Source organism: Suncus etruscus, chromosome 13 (genome assembly GCF_024139225.1).
Source record: "Suncus etruscus isolate mSunEtr1 chromosome 13, mSunEtr1.pri.cur, whole genome shotgun sequence".
NCBI lineage: Eukaryota > Metazoa > Chordata > Mammalia > Eulipotyphla > Soricidae > Suncus > Suncus etruscus.
Window position 1 is genome coordinate 28,429,672 of NC_064860.1, and position 17,219 is coordinate 28,446,890.

At 46.8% G+C, this 17,219-nt stretch overlaps 1 protein-coding gene across 1 annotated transcript in view; it reads right to left on the reverse strand.

Annotated features, from left to right (window-relative positions):
- SEMA5B (semaphorin 5B) overlaps nt 1-17,219 on the reverse strand; it is a 51,857-nt gene that overhangs the window by 12,123 nt on the left and 22,515 nt on the right. Inside the window, exons 4-10 of the mRNA XM_049785875.1 lie at nt 12,130-12,192; nt 11,783-11,881; nt 10,815-11,028; nt 9,216-9,501; nt 6,530-6,665; nt 5,396-5,603; nt 5,102-5,309 (exon numbers count right to left, since the gene is read on the reverse strand). Of these exons, the coding sequence (XP_049641832.1) occupies nt 5,102-5,309; nt 5,396-5,603; nt 6,530-6,665; nt 9,216-9,501; nt 10,815-11,028; nt 11,783-11,881; nt 12,130-12,192 (1,214 nt within the window). The remainder of the gene's footprint in view (nt 1-5,101; nt 5,310-5,395; nt 5,604-6,529; nt 6,666-9,215; nt 9,502-10,814; nt 11,029-11,782; nt 11,882-12,129; nt 12,193-17,219) is intronic.

Below are 17,219 nucleotides of genomic sequence, written 5' to 3' on the forward strand. Positions count from 1 at the left end.
CACAGGAATGCATAACCACTCTTCACTTGACATTAATGAATAGCATGGCTGGGAGCCATTGCTGTGCTTTACTGAGAGTTCCCAGGCTGAGAGATGAAGTGCCGCATCCTCCTAATTCATGACAGAAAAGGGAGGTGAGAGAATTGCAGAGACTCTGGCAAGCCTCATCCCCAGCCCCTCACTCCCAGGCTCTTCCAACCCCTCAGGAATTCTTGCTCTCTGTTCACCCAGTGAAAAGAAGAAATTCTTCACAGATACAGTTGCTCTGCCCCAGCTCTGGATCTGACTGAGGGGAACTCAGAGCTTCTCAGGGCCCATGGTTGAGCCCCCTTTACATATGTGGACAATTTGCCACTGGGTGAAAAGTCATGGCAAAGCTTATGTTCTTTTTTTTTGATTTTCGGTTTTTGGTTTTTGGGCCACACCTAGTGATGCTTAGGGGTTACTCCTGGCTATGCACTCAGAAATCGCTCCTAGCTTGGGGGACCATATGGGAAGCTGGGGAATTGAACTGTGGTCTGTCCTAGGTTAGCACGTGCAAGACAAATGCCCTATTGCTTGTGCCACTGCTCCAGCCCCAACGCTTATGTTCTTAAGAAAATTAAATCTCTGGGCCATGCAAATAGTACATAGTGCATGCAACACTGGTTTAGTTCTCAGTACCATATGATCTCCTGAGTATTGCAAGGAATAATTCCTGAGTGTTACCCCCCACCCCATTCCATATGTTACTATCACCTGGATGGTCAGACCCACCGACACCTGGGAGGGGTCTGAGGTTGGGAATAAAGGTGTTGCCTGGGGGAGGAAAAAAAGAAAGAGCAGAAAGGGAGAGTAATAGAGAAAATAATCACTGCTTGTGATTATTTCTTTGCTCATTATTATACTACACCTTCAGACTCGCCATCCTAAGGGGCTACAGGAGCTGTACCATGCCATGCCAAGAAAGGCCTCACCCCAACCTAGGACTTTATATTTTATATTAATACAACACCTGAGTACAGAGCCAGGAATAGCCCACTGCGGCATGTGGTCCTTTCCCCCAAAAAAAGGATAATAAAATTAAAGCTCCAAGAGAGGACAGTTAAAAAAAAGTGGTAGTTTCAAGATACTTTTCTAAAAGCAGCCATCAGACTAATCATCTATCACTATGTCTTTATATAGCATGACATATTTCTGTTGCAATGTCTCAAGCAGCCGTTACAAAAGGTTTTTCCCTGTGCTCAGTGGCAGGACAGAGATGGATGGAGGAAGTTACAAGCAGGCGGTTTCAGCAGGATGTAGTATTCTGCTCACAATGGGAGCTGTCCTGGAGGAGCTTAGGAGCAAGTGACCATCATAACTTATGATGGCAAGAGCAGAGACAGGCCCAGGTCCCCTGTGAAGAGGGAGGTGGAGATATTTCTGAACTACTTTCCTGTCTGAACTGAGGTATAGGGCCCCTTCCAGGGTGGCATGAAGGCATGCTGGGAAAGGGAAGAGGCAGATCAAGAGAGATAGAATAGTGGTTAAGGTACACGTCTTGCATACAGCCAACACAGGTTCAGTCCCCAGAGCGCTCAGTCCATAGTGCCAGTCAGCAAATAACCTACCCCACCCCCATCCTGTGAGCCGGGTACTTCTCTGGCTAGGCCAGGGTGTCAGAAGAACTGATAGGACTGGGATTTGCCTGAGTGAAAGGAGAGGGCAAGAGACAACTCACTAGATTCTAGGCTTTTGCTCAGGGAAGGCTTAAGGTCCCTTCTTCCCCAACCCTCATCCTCTTGCCCCCTTTGGAATGAATAAGGATACGGGCATAGAATGTTTGTCCCAGGACTCAGTAAAACCCTGTGAGTATCTGCCCCACAAGAGCATACCTTTTAGGTACTGGAGAGAGCTAAGCAGGTTAAAGATGGATTTGCATGATGGAGCCCTGATGGAGCCCTGATTTTGTTTTGTTTTGTTTTGTTTTGTTTTGTTTTTGGGTCACATCTGGCAACACTCAGGGATTACTCCTGGCTTTACACTCAGAAATCGCTCCTGGCACACTTGGGGGACCATATGGAATGCCGGGACTCGAACCACAGACCTTCAGCATAAAAGGCAAATGCCTTACATCCATGCTATCTCTCTGGCCCCGAGCCCTGATTTTTTTTTTTGAGGGGGCACACACCTGGTGATGTTCAGGGGTTACTTCTGGCTCTGTGCTCAGAAATAGCTCCTGGCAGGCTCAGGAGACCATATGGAATGCTGGGAATCGAACCCGGTCAGTCCTGGGTTGGCTGCGTGCAAGGCAAATGACCTACTGCTATGCTAACTCTCCAGTCCCTGGAGCTCTGATTTTTGATCCCTGTACCACTTGATTCCACAACTTGCTAGGAGCAAGTCCTCAGCTGTTTTTGCCCCAAAATACTTCCCCATGTTCCTACACACACATATAAACACATCTGAGAGTGTGAGAGGCCACATGCTTCCAACCTCTGAGGCACATAACATGGTGGTTGTGTGGCTCATCAGATCATTCTATTAACTTGGCAGTAATATGCCTTCCCAATAGACTATTGGTATGAATTTTGCTGTCAGCATCAAGGGGCCCCTATCTTAGGCTCAAAAAAGCCAGTAAGACAAAGTATCAAAGTCCAAACTAACCTTCTCCCACGTAGATGCTCCACCTAACTCCATTAATTCCAGAGCTAAGGATAACTCACTGGTCTTCTATAGCATGACCTGAGTAAGAGAAATGGTTCAGATCTCACCTCTTCTTTTTGCCTATAGACCTCATTACTTCATACTTGGCTGGGGGCCATATCAGTTTATGCTAGTCAGCTACCTGCCCCCAGGATAGGCTGCCCACAGACTGAGGAGCCCATCTGCCTTCCTCATACTGCCTTCCTGCTCAAGGACCACATCAGGACACACAGTAACAGATTTAATTTGAGTTCCTCTTTTGGAACTCTCAACTGGCTTCCATCTATATTCTAGTCTCATTCCTGCTCCTCTTGGGTGCCGGCCTCTTCCAAAGCCAAATAATCAATCAGCAGGAGTGGCTGTGAGGGAAAGGTCACTTGGTTTCTTGGCCTAGAAATAGCCCCTGGTAGAATTTAAAAACATTTACACTGGGTTTGTCTTCAAGCAGAAACAACTTCTTGGAAAATGAGAAAACTTTAAGGAAAGATAAGAGACAGTGGTTGGGGCCGGGCAGTGGCGCTAAAGGTAAGGTGCCTGCCTTGCCTGCGCTAGCCTAGGACAGACTGCGGTTCGATCCCCCGGTGTCCCATATGGTCCCCCAAGCCAGGAGCAACTTCTGAGCACATAGCCAGGAGTAACCCCTGAGCGTTACCGGGTGTGGCCCAAAAACCAAAAAAAAAAAAAAAAAAGAGACAGTGGTTAAGGGACAAGCCTTGCATATGGTCAACACAGGTTCAATCTCCAACACTGCACATGGTCTCCCAGACACCACCAGGAGTGATTCTTGAGCACAGCTGGGCATAACCCAAACCCCTCCTCCCAGAATCTTAACAATCCAATAGACAACTGTAGTTAGAAGCTGCAAGCAGGAGGCCTGGCATTCATTGCCACGTGGCACTGTTTGTATTCATTGTGACAGATCTGAAGACCCTGGAACATCCTAGAAGGAGGGAGGGGAGAGAGGAGCTAAATGCATTTGTGGAGACATAAAATGAATAAGGAGTCTAAGATGCCACTTATGACTTGCTGGACTAAGCATTTTGTGGCGATTTCTCCCAATCCTTACATCTCTGATGAGATTAAATATCATTTGCCCCATCACAATTTCCATTTTCCTGGTGAGAAAGATGGAGTAATTTGCTCAAAGACGAATTATTTGTCCGAGATTATAGGGCTGGCAGATAATGCAGCTGAGCTAGTAGTCCACAGGTGTCCAATATTATCACATCAGTTCCTCCCACTACCCCAAAATGCCCCCCATATATCAAACAGATGCTAGAAGAGTGTTCCCTCAACCAGATATCCAGATCTCTGAGGAAAATGCTCTGAGCATAGGAGAGTTCAAACAAATGTTTGGAATTATGTAGGTGGAGCTTGGTATTGGGTCTGAAGAGAGTCCAATGTCTGGCCACATTCTACCCCAGGTTGTCACACCCCCACTATCCAGCCTCCTCCCTTTCCCTGTTGATCCCTAAGCAACTGCCAGCACATACACATAAACACCACACACACACACACACACACACACACACACACACACACACACACACACACACACACACACACACACACACCCTGAGGCTGAAGCTCAACCTTTGGCAGCAAAGATTTGTTTCCCAAATCCCCAGTAGAGATGGGTACAGCCAAGAGGTCTCCATGTGGCAAATGTCACAGGAACCCATGTGGCAGTCAGTGGCTGTGCCAACTCAAAGCAGCTTCTGATTGCTGTTCAGAACAAGGCAGTGCAGCTCAGGGGAGCCTGTGTGCTGGGAGTCTGGGAGAAATTTCCATTTGGGTTTAAAATAGTTTTTTATTCCCCCCTCCTTTAAATGCTATGCCACCATTTGTCACGTTTATGAATCCACTTGACTAAGACACGTGGGTCTGGACCCCAGAACTAATACCCCCTAAACAAATATATTTCCTTTTCCTACATCACCTTCTTCCATCACCTCCTCCACCAGATCTTCCTGCCTCTTCTGAAGAAGGAAGAGGAAAAAAAACAGTGGGGAGGAGTTGATTCGAAGTATCTTTCCCCCTACCCCCCTTCCATGCTTCCACATGGGTTGATAGGTGCCCTGATCTCAAAAAAAGAACCTCAAAAAGGACCAAATAAATCAGGTGGGCCAGAACCAGCGGGCAGGGAGGGGGCTAACAACTCTAAAGGCAATTGCTAAGCAGTCATGAGTGGTTTATGCAGACGATCCCAATTAACCTTCACTATCACCCTGCGGAGTTTTAAAGAGGCGGAAAGCAAGGTTCAGAGAGGTGAAGTCACTGGTCCATAGGCACGCGTCTTGGAGATGCTGCCAAGAGCGCACCGCCTCCACGCCAGCATCCCCAGCGTCCAATGAACTCCCAGAGCCCCAACTCACAACCACCACCACCCCCCCAACCTCTCCAACACATACATGGCCCGGCTGGGTCCGCTTACCCCTGGCTGCGATAGGCGGCGCACCTCTCCAGCGGCACCCGCAAAACGCCGTCGCTCAGCCCCACGAAGAGCGCGCGCGCACTGTGCAGGATGCGCAAACTGCGCAACGGCTCGCTGCGCCCGGGTGGCAACACATGCAACTCCTCCAGGTAGCAGCCGCGGAGGCTGCGGCTAGCCGTGGACAGGGCCTTCAGGATGGTGCCCGACTCTGGAGGGGCGAGAAGAAAGTGAGGCTAACCCAGCTCTCTCCCACCCTTCTCCAGCCTTCTCCCAGCTTGGGCCAGGAGAGCTCACCTGTGCCAATGTAGAGCACATGATAGAGCGTGTCCTTCGCCTGCACCAGGTCCACCACGAGGTGCGAGAAACGCACGCTGTCCTGAGTGACACAGGGCTCCGGGCTCACGGGCTGCACCGCTTCGCTCATGAGGAACATGCGCTGGGCATCTTGCAGGCTGCGCTCCGTCAGGTTCTCGTTGGCGCCCACCTCGGGCAGGGTCCCGCACTGCCATGGGGAGGTGGGTCCCAAATGCACCGCTGCCCTACACCGACTGCAGCGACCCCTGCTCTCTCCTTTACCCAGGTTCCCCAGGACACCCACCTATCCAGGGAAAAGTTCCTCTTGGGGGAGCACAGAAAAAAGAAGACTGGGAAATAGGGGAGGAAGGACCTGCCCAGGAAGAGGAAGGAGAGAAGTGAAGGGGACTAAATCATCACCCCCAAAGTGGCTCTTTTAAATGTGGGTAGCAAGTGGTGCCAGAAGGCATCTGCTCAAGTCTACTACTGTGTCTTCTCCTTTCCCTGCACGCTCAAAGTTCTTATACCTTTTAATGCGAAGTTGAAAAATCAGTAATATTTCCCGAGCACCCACTCCAGCTAGAAGCGTGTTAGTGCATCTCAAAAAGGTCAGCGATATATTTCTCTGAGTGTTGATGCAAGTGAGGAAAAAGATGCCAAGAGTCTGGATGACTGCTCCACTGCGCAAATGGATTCTTTCCCTGCTCCTTATTGTCACTCTATACAACCCCACCCATTAGACAGAGGCTGCATAACTATGAATGGCCACCTCACTTTGTGTTATGGCTCTTTCCTCTTCCTCACAGCCTTGGGATACTTGCATCATCCTCAGAGACCCCGTAGGCATTAGCAACCATGTGGGAGACTGCAAGCAAACTCCCGGCTAGAATCCCTGATTTCTGATGAGCCCTCTCCTCAGTCGAGCCGAGTTCTCATCTCTGTGCCTCTGGGTTCCGTTTCCAGATGGCTTAGAGCATGTTTCCAACTTTCCTGTTTTTGTTCCATTTTCTTAGAGGTTAGCACCCTTCTGGAAACTTCTCATGCCTCTGCTGTTAGGAATCAGCTTATGGGTGGTAATCTTGGAGAGGAGGAAGGGAGTGCTCAAGAAGCAGAGATGGGGAGGAAACACTGTACCTGGAAATTGGGGATGGGGTTGGCAATGGGAAGCCAGGCAGCTCTGGGGTTCTCCTGGGAACGAAACGGGCCGTTGAAAGCCTGGGAGATGGCACTGAGGTTGAAGGCGCAGACAGCAGAAGCAGCAATGCTGTTTCTGGAAGGTAAGAGATGGGGTGCTGTTCTCCGGTACCCTTGCCTTTAAATCTGATCCCAGCTGTTAAGTCTCAGGGTGGCACAGCTCCAAACCTGGAAGCACCAATGCTGAGCCTTGGAGGTGAACTATGAGCGTGTCACAAAAAGAGGACATGTGCTCCCCCACTCCATTTGGAAAGAGAAGCCCCTGGCAAAAGTTCAGGGGTCTCCTGTGTCACTTCCATATCCCCTTTATTCCACAAGAGCTATTAACAAAGTAAGTGATTTGTTTCATTTGGCAAATGTTTGCCTTGCGTGGCAGACATTTATTTTATTTTTGTTTTTATTTGGGGGGTCATAAAAGACTCTGAGCTTGGGGATCACTCTTGGAGAGTTTAGAGGATCCCGTGGGTTCCAGAGATCAAGCCCAGGTTGGCTGCATGCCAGGTAAGTGCCCTATTTATGGTACTATCACTCTGGCCCCAGTTTGCAGACATTTTAGCTCATGGCACCCTATAAGAAATATATTTTATACTAGAGCTCAGTAACACCCACCTACACCAACAATGAATCTTCATGAAAGAGTATTTACCCTGCTAACATATATTGATTATACTCTGACACTCTATTTTGTTCTGTTTCATATATATGTATATATATATATATATTTGCTCTGTTTCATATATATAATTCTGTTAAAGCTGGTTCCCAAGCCACTGATTCATCAGATGATAACCAGAATTCCTTTTAGTCACAAATTGGATAGCTCCTGTATACCTGATTCTAGGAGTCTATGGAGACAGTCCATACCTCAAGTGATTCCTTGTCTCTGATTTTAGTCCTTCTCCTGCCCACTTGCCCTGTCTCTTTTGCCTCCTCCTGTGCCATCCTCCTAGCTGGTCCCCCACAACCTGTCCAGTTCCCTCTAATCCATTCTTCACACAGCACCAGAGAGCATTTCAAAATGCACATCCCAGCTGGATGCCTTCCTGCATCAAAGCCTTCGATATTTTCTCCCCATGCTTAGGGTAATGATCCAGACCTGTAAGGCTTCTGGGCAGAATACTTTCTTTCCTGTCTCATTCCTCTTTTTGCTCCAGGCTTCTGCTTAGTCCTTCAAATATTTTTTTCCACCCAGAAGCTTCATCTATAGAGTAGGAATGTTCCTCCGTTCTTGTAAATTCTGTCTCATCTTGTGATCACCACCACCTACAGGAAGGCTTCTCTGGTTCCCACCCCTTCATACCATTAGTGACTTCCTCACACATTAATTTTTGTTTATGTAGCATAAAACTGGACATTCAGGTTATGGAGATACATCACAAGGATTAAGGAATTTGCCTTGCACATAGCCAACCCAGTTTGATCCTTGTTTGAGCACCAGTAGGGGTCACTCCTGAGCACAAAGTCAGGCAGAATCAGTACTGCCAAGTGTGGCAAACAAGCAAACAAACAAATACTGGACATTTAGCAGATGCTCTTCCTCCCTGGTACCTCTGCTTCTGCCCCACAAACACCAAGCAGGAAGAAACATAAATGATGGATAATATACTGGAATATTACATTTTCTCTCCATGCCATCCAGTGGCTCCTGCCCTATCTGCTTCTTAGCTACCTACTCTCTGGGCCCGAGCTCAGGGCAGGTCACCAAATCCTGCTCCTATCCCATATGGGCTGTACTGCAACTGTGCCTGGCTTCTCTGGGCCCCAGCTCTCCACCAAAATTGACAATGCCCCCTACAAACCAGCTCCCAAGTTAGCCTAGCCCTCATACAAGGCCCACTACCTGAAGCTCAAGATCAATCCATACCCCTCTATAGATTCTCTGTATTTGGTGTCCTTACAAAGCACAGTTTTGATTTCTGTCCAGCAAATGCTTTGCTGACTCTCTGCTGCATTATTCTTTCTAGGCAAAATATTCTTATTCTCTCTAGGAGTCTCACTCTCACATGGAAGGAAACAGCAGAAGGAGAAGGTCAGGATCACTGCAGATCCTCCTTCTCTCCCCTTCTTCATGCTTCAGAACGTGTGGATTTTGCCCCTCAGCCTGCATGGCTATGGTATAGGCCCTATGTAATTAAGCATGATTAAACTGAGCAGGACAATGGAGTGATTAGAGTTGATCAGGACCACTAAGCATCCTCTCTGAGCTGCTCTGATGAAGGATGCAGGCCCTCCTGAGTGCCATCCCTTCACCTCAGGCAGGCAGTTTACTATCCTCAGCAACTTTTTCCTTAGGAACCCACAATCCAGTTCTTTTACTTTCCAGATCTGGCCCAGAACTGTCACAGCATTTAAACTAGACTAAGAGCTTTCTACTCTGAGACTTTGTTTGCAGGACCCAGCTTCAATCCATAGCACTATAGGGGACAGGAATTAGAAGCAGCCCCAGAGCTCAATCTGGTGTGCCCACCTCCCCCACCCCACCTCTCCAAAACAGAAAGAATTTACCACTCAGCAAGGCACCGATGTCCCAGATGCCCCAAAAGAAAAATCAGGGCTCAGTGGGGGACTTGCTAGCACTAACAGGTGCTCCCACTTTGCAGGAAGGGAATGGAGTGTGAGGACTCACACGTTGGTGGTGAAGACCCCATAGATAAGGTCCTGCTCAGGCAGGTGGAAGGCACTCTGCAGCTCGTTGTAATAGAAGGGGACCTCTCCGGGGCGGGAGCAGTTGAGCCGAGCCTTCATGAATGTAGTCCATGTGTCCTCCAGCAGAAAGCGGCCTCCTACATCATTCTTGCACACACGGGCCACCCGGGAATACACAGTGCGGCCGCAGTCGTGCTCCACTGCGTTCTCCCGCAGGAAGAAATAGGCAAACAGCCCAATGTCGTAGGCTGCCACGAAGTTTGGCTCTGGGGGAGCAGACGAAGAAAAGTGGGGCTGGTGGGGACACAGTGAGGAGATCCTGGAGCATTTGACATCATTTTAACCAAAGGCCATTCTTTTTTGTTTGTTTTTTGTTTTTTTGGGTCACACCCGGCGGTGCTTAGGGGTTACTCCTGGCTGTCTGCTCAGAAATAGCTCCTGGAAGGCACGGGGGACCATATGGGACACCGGAATTTGAACCAACCACCTTTGGTCCATGCTTGCAAGACAAACGCCGCTGTGCTATCTCTCTGGGCCCCCAAAGGCCATTCTTACATTCCCCCAATCCCTGCACCCCAGCCAGCATGGGGACACGGGGATTATAGCCCTGGTCCCACCTTCAGTACAAAGTACAGTTGTACAGTTATAATGTTAGCTTGAACCATCGCTGTGAGTGCTTTAGTGTGCAGTAGCCCATTTGAGCTCCATAACAGCTTAGGCACACAACTGCTCCTCACAGCAGTGTTTCTTATTAGTGCAAGAGGGGGAAGAACACATGAGGCAGTGCTCAGGGCTTATTCCTGGTCTGTACTTAGAAATCACTCTTGGCAGTTCATAGGGGACTCTGGGGGTGGGCTTGGGAGTTGAACTGGGGTCTGCATTCCAGACCCATAAATATGTAACTTACTTTCCCAGGCCCCTAATTTGAAAAGAAGAGTTTGTTTTCTATGAGGGAGAAGTTTGGGGGAGTTGAATCATGCCTATTGGTGTTCAAGGATTATTCCTGGCTTTGTTCTTGGGAGTGATCCCTAGTGATCCTTGAGAGACCAAATGCGGTTCAATGGAAACTAACCACAATCACTATTGCAACTGAATTGGCCATCTGCATGGCAAGTATCTCACCTTTTGCACCTCTTCTCTGCTGAAAATGTCTGTGTATGTGTGGATAATAAGTCTAATAACTCTCAAGTCCTTAGCACTTATAACTGAAAAGATGTTGCACAGAAAGGCTAAGTACTCCCGAAGGCTACAGAGTTAATGGAGAAGTAAAAATCAACTCCAGGAAGGTGAGCAGGAAACTCATAACAGCCCTCCCTCTGTCTCTTATTTCTGGTCACCTTTCTTCCTATCCAATTCCTAGTAGCCCTCTACCCTTTCCATCATACATTCTAGGGCTTCCTGATTTCTGTAAATTCTCCATGGCCCTGACTCTGACCTGCTGCTTTTTTGGCAAACGGCTGGCCCACTTTAGATCTCTTGATGCAGCGAGGCAGGACAGGAAGGTGGGCTGAAGGGGATCAGGGTGTATCTTGCTGGATCAGAATCCACATTATCCAGCCCCAGAGCTGGGTCTCCTTACCGTTGAGCCACTTAGAGTTATACTGGGCAGTGCGAAGTGGTGGCCTGTTGCCCAGGCTGCGGTAGATGGCGGGGTCCCGGCCAGAGAAGTCGATGACAGTGGCTGCATAGAGCTCCCCATGGGAGGAGATGACTGCGGTGGAGTTATGTCTTGGGTCGTAGGGGCAGCGGGCCACGCCATTGATCTTCTCCATGGTCCGACTGAGGTTTCCCACCTGTAAACCACAGGGAGATAGTGAGTAGGGGGGCTGAAGCCCTGAGAACTGACTGCTTTTTTCCTTCAGAGTTTTGTTTCTTCCTGGATCCCTACCTCTCCTGACCTCTCCCTCCCCACCTTGTCCACTTCTGTGAGGGTAGATGAACCTGGAGTACACACCCCAAAGAAAGGTTGCTGGATGAACTATAGAAGACCCAGTAATTCTGGATTTCTAATCAACAGTTGATACTTTTTACATTGTTATTTGGGGGCATAAACATGCAGGAGACCTGAGTAAGGGCCACACTCAACCAACTTGGTCCAGTGATGTTGCATTCCTAGCAGTGCTCAGGGATCAAACTCATCTGTAAGGCAGGTACTCCAACCCTTTGAGCTTTCTCCCTAGATATAATTTTTGTTTGCTCCTTTGTTTTCAGTTTGGGGCAACATATAACAGTGCTCAGGGCTTACTCCTGCCTCTGAACTTAGGGATCACTCCTAGCAGACTGGATGAATCATATGTGGTGTCAGGGGCTAAATCTGGCCAGCTGCATGCAAGGCAAGTTTTCCTTGCTCCAGCCCAAGGATTCATTTTTAGAGCAATTATTTCCCCAATGTGTGCTGGACTTTCTTATGCTGAAAAATATCTTGTTGTTGATCTGAAATGTACATGTACCAAGCTTCCTTTCCAGGTCTGGTTTAGATTTTACACTAATGTTAGCAATCATATACCAAGGCTGTTACTGGGCAAGACAACCTCAATGTATCCCCACCTGTCTGCTGGAGCACACCGGGGAAAAGGCATTGGTCCCACACATGAACACTTTCCGGCCTGTGACGATCAGGACACGCACATAGTTCTGACATTCCTCCTGAGGCAAGAAAGGAAGATCAAGGGGTTTGCCACTCCCTGCTCTAGGTTCTTTCCTCTACCCAACCTTCCTGCTCCAAGGCCTAAGATGCATCTCTGCACACCCTCTTTCCACACCCCACTGCTTCTCCACCCACTCTGATGCAAATACTGTCTCCAACATGGGCCAACCCTCCGCCTGTGCTCCCCCAGGGACCCTCAGACCTGGGGGGTTACAAGCCATGCCCCTAAGCCTCCCAGGCCACCTACCTCTGTCTTCCCTTTGCTTTGGCAGGAGCGCCGCGTTTCCTCATTGGAGGCCCACTCTGTGGCCTGTAGGGGGAACACACAGAATCATTGGGCCATGCCACTCACTTCCAGGGTGGGAAGTAGCTGCAGGGCTGGTGCAGACAGGAAGGGAAGAATAAAATATGACAGCTTGCAGGGGACATTCTGAGGGCCACCTGCTATCACTGCCTGGAGACCTGTAAGAGTGGGTGTTCTCTCAGCTCCTAGCCCCATCTTCACTACAAGGGCACCATCTCCTCCCAGGCTCTGTCCTGGGGACTCCCTCATCCCTCTTTCCCAGGTCAGCCAGGGAGCTGGGAGTGGCAAAGAAGGATCTAACAGACCATCCAGACCTTGAGTGAGCAATGGGAAATGACTCTAGTTCATTCCATACAACTCTGGCAAGGTGGCTGGAGCTTTTCCTTTGACAAGAAAACTCAGATCTGTATGGTTTGTGATGAAGCAGGAATCAGTACCCAGCCACCAACTTTATGATTTTTTTTGTTTATTAAGGCAATTTTATTCAGCATAAGCATAGAATTTATATTTTATGCAAACAAAATATATGAATTCCACCAATGGTAGTAGTATTCCATAATACTAGTCGTATTATGATTTTTAATTGCAGGAAATTTTATAATTCATCTCTTATATTTCATCATAAATTAGTTATAAATTATCTACTTGTAATAACTTTATGATTTTTTTCATCACCCCCCTTTCCAAGCACCCAACAACAACCCCACCTCCAACTCGGTGCTGCCTGCACCTCTTCCTAGCCGCACATGTATATTGGGGGATGCCATTCTCAAGAACCCAGAGACCATGGATGGTCATGTTCTCAATCCCTATGCCTAGGCTCTAGCCAGGTCCAACTTTTTTCCTCCTGTCACTTCTCACTAACACCACTCAGCCACTGAAGGGCTGCAGAAAGGAGGCGTGTTCCCAGGCAGTTCTACAGTCTTGCTGTGTGGCTTGATGGAGAATTCTGGGTCACATGTATAAACATGAACTGCCTGCCTGTTTCAGAAGAGAAGCCCTGAGTTACCAGCCCTCCCACCCAAAATGGGAGGGAGGGTGGGCAGAGGGAGTAACCTTTTAATTTCTAACAAAGCTCCTTTCAGTGTCAGCTCGCTGCTCACAGAGCTCCACGGTGGTGGAGGGGGAGAAAGGAGTGGGAGAGGGAACTGCAGGGCCCCTCTTGTATTTTTGTAATGGGGTGGGGGTGGACAGATGCCTGGTGCGGCAGAAGGAAGTGAACTTCTACAAAGCCCGGATGCAAGAGCCAGATGTTGGGTTTGGGCCTGGCCTCATGCAGCCATGCCATCTGGCGCTCAGGCCAATGTTCACACATTAGACAAGGATGGGTGAGCCCTGGCACAGGCCAAGAACATCGGGCTCATCTGGTCAGAAATAACAGAGCCCACTGTCACACTGGTTCCAGATTGCCCGCTCTAAGGGGAAAGAGGGACAGAAACAAGGACCTTTAAGGCCTCTAGGGATGACAAGGAGCAACAATCCACAAATGATATAAAAGTGTGGCCCATGAGCAGGGGCCAGAGCATACAGGGGGCTATATATGTTGCTGGGGATAGGCCCAGGGTTCACTGTTGTCCCTGTGCTCTATCTCTGGCCCCTCGCCTTATTCTTTAGGAGACTCCCAAAGGGATTATCTATGTGGGGTTAGGGTACAATGAAAGGAGGGAGGCTAGGGGTTGGGGATGTGACTCATTAGTAAAGCTCTGGCCTTGTCTGCAAGAGACCTCGGTTCCTCCAGCCCCCTTTTGAGTCAAAAGAATGACTCAAGGGCAAGTGAATACAGACCTTGCTTATATGAGATCTTTGGTTCCATCGCTAGTACTGCATGGCCCCAAGCACCACCTGATATCACCCCCAACAACCCAAAACGAGGAGCTCGATGAATTGCTTGAGTTGAACACCAGGGCAGGCACTGTCCTAGGGCCTCTCAACACATTGCTTTGCCCTTCACTGCCACGCCCATGAAATGCATAGCTTTCTGTTTTCACTGTGGAGCATAATTCTAGAGATGCTGACCAGCTTACAAACCCACAATGCAAACCCAAGCACACACACACCAGCGGAAGCAATCTCTATGCAAGACTGCATCTTGCAGTCTCTCCCAAGAACTAGCTAGATTTCTCAAACCCAGAGTTAGAGCATATGACCTGAAAAGAATCTATATATTTATAATGATTACAGCACAAAAGGAGTTTGTTTGAGTAGTTTTCTTTATTTTTAATGATTTCTTTTGTGAAAGCACAGGACTGGAAAAGTTCAAGTAAAAATATTACTAAAACAAAAACTCAGTAACTTATTCCTCCCAATTGAACCCTGCATCCTAAAGACTTTAACTCCCTTAGCTGTTTGTGGGTGCGTGAGTATGTGTGAGACGGTGAGGTGTGTACATATCTGGGAAGTGTGTGTTTCCCAATATCTTAAAAATGTGCTGCAACAGAGTGGAAATGGTCTAAAGAGTAAGGCGCTTGTCTTGTCTGCAATGGACCCAAAAATGTGCCTCAGCCTAGACTTCCTCATGTGGCCTCCTAATACAAAGGCAGTCTTATCCTAGCAAACTGTCCCCATTTTCCCAATTCTAATGCATACATATATCTTCCTTCTCTATAGCCTCTCGTAATATTATTTAATTCTTTCACATAAATTTTAATATTTCCAATTAAATTAACTTTTACAAATTATAATATGTAAAACTTGTTCGCTGCTACTAACTATACCAACAATACTCCAGATGTCACTGAATCTTAGATACAATCTGATTATTTCACAATATATGCAAACACCAAATCATGTTATATGCCAAAACTAATGTAATGTATACATGTCAATTATATCTCATTTAAAAATATTCTGTGACTTACAAAGAAATGAAATATGCCACTAAGTTCCTTTATTATTTAAATTTTAATGTCAACTTATTGAAAGTGCTCTTATTTGACATATTTTTGTGGCATATTAATCTTGTGCTTACAAAAGTAATACAAGAAAAATTGATTGTGTCTTTAAATCTTTGAATTCAGAAGTCATCTCCTCTAAATCATTTCTCTACTCAGTTGAGGAAGTTTACTTTCTGGTTTGCTTTACAGCATCATTCTTTGAATGATCCAGTGGGTCAGTTATGTATTAATTCTTAAAGAATATTCTACTCTGGTCTCCAGAATTTTCTTGCAAGCTGTTGACCCCATTCTGCAAGTCTGGATGCTGGCACTTTCTTGCTCTAACCAGAAGGTGTCCACAGAAGGTTTTTCCCACATGCCAGGACTCATATTCCCATCTCATAGGTTCCTAAAATGGTATGAGGACTGAAATGCCAATGAGTTTCTGTTTGTCAGATCAGAACTCCAGGAATAATAACCCAATTCATATACACCCAGCAATGGCAGCTCTATTAGGCCTCGCATGTTGGATCTGCAAAGGATAGATGACGTTGACCAAAGAAGTGGCCTTATCTCAGACTCATTAAAATGTGAAAATCTATGCTCCTTAAAAACAAATATACCTATTTTAACAAGGCTTTTCTTTCACACCAACCTCTTGTTTTCCCTAGATTGAAAAACCATCTTGATTTTTTTCATTTGCTTCATGTCCCTCATTTTCTCCAAGTGCCTAAAAGTCTTTCAAAAATTCCTCTTATTGTTTGCTCATTGTACAGAGAAACAGTTCAGAGAATTGGTCTATTTCCCTTGTCTCTCATGCCCCTACCTCTAGCCCTCTCCCAACATGGACTGACCTGATCTGAAGGCCTTTTGCTTGGCTTTCACCTATGATTGATTTTATCTTCTCTTCAGTACCAAGTCAGTCCTATTCTCTTTTTTCTGATTTACTTATTATGTTGGTGGAGCCTATTTCCAGTATCCTCCCAAGAAAAGAAATAGAGGATAGATTTTTGGAAGACATTGTGGATGTCCAATTTGCTCTCATACTTAATTAATAATTTTGGTGAAAATTTCTAATTGAACCTGATTTCAATCATAATTTTAAAGGCTTCTATTCCTCCACTGTCTTCCAAAATCTAGTATTGCTACTGATAGGTCTGATGTTGCTTCACAACAGGGATATTGTGATGTTGTGAGCAATGCATCAAGAGGTACTTTCATCTATTGTGTAAACATCCCAGATGGTATTGCCTACACAAACTGTTCTACACCATACTTAGGGTCTGCAAAGGAGCTACTGCCAGGGACATGTTCCTTGCACACTGAATGTGGCACATCACTGGAGTACCATCCTTTTTCGCAGAAGCCCTTTTCTTTTTCACTTAGGCTCTAGAAGTTTTTAGCTTTCCTCATTAATCCTGCATTTTACATATCTGGTCTTACTGCGAATTTCTTTGAGGAACTCAGTTGGCCCTTCAAGTGTGAAGAACACACATTCATCATTTCAACAAATTTCTGATAGTATCTTATCCTTGCCCTCTTTTTTCTCCACCATTCTCTTTGTTGTTTTTTGCTTGTTTGTTTGCTTTTTAGTTTTTGGGTCGCACCTGGCAGCGCTCAGGGATTACTCCTGGCTCTACACTCAGAAATCGCTCCTGGCAGGCTCGGGGGACCATATGGAAAGCCGGGATTCAAACCACCATTCTTCTGCATGCAAGGCAAATGCCTTATCTCCATGCTATCTCTCTGGCCCTTTGTTCTAACTCTTATTAACCCAATATGCTATTGGCCCTTGTGCATTGTTTTTCTTTTTCTTTTTTTTAGGGGCCATTCCAGTGGTGTTCAGAGTGAATAGCTCCTGATTATATAGTGCTCAGTGATGATAAATAGAATCCTTACTGGTTACATGAAAGGTAAATTCTTTACAAGTGTATTATATGTCCAGTTGCTCTCCAGTTTCTTTTTATTTCTTGCTTTTTGTAGTTTCTGGAATAATTTTTTTCCATTTTTTTCCTTCATCCTTGACTTAGATTTTGATTTTGTCAATCACCTTGTCAAGTTCCATATTTGGGGAAGGGCCACCTCCCGTTGTAGTTGAGATCTGCTCCAGGTTCTGTGCTTAGTAGTTGCTCTTGATAGTGCTAAGAGTGGTCATGGGAT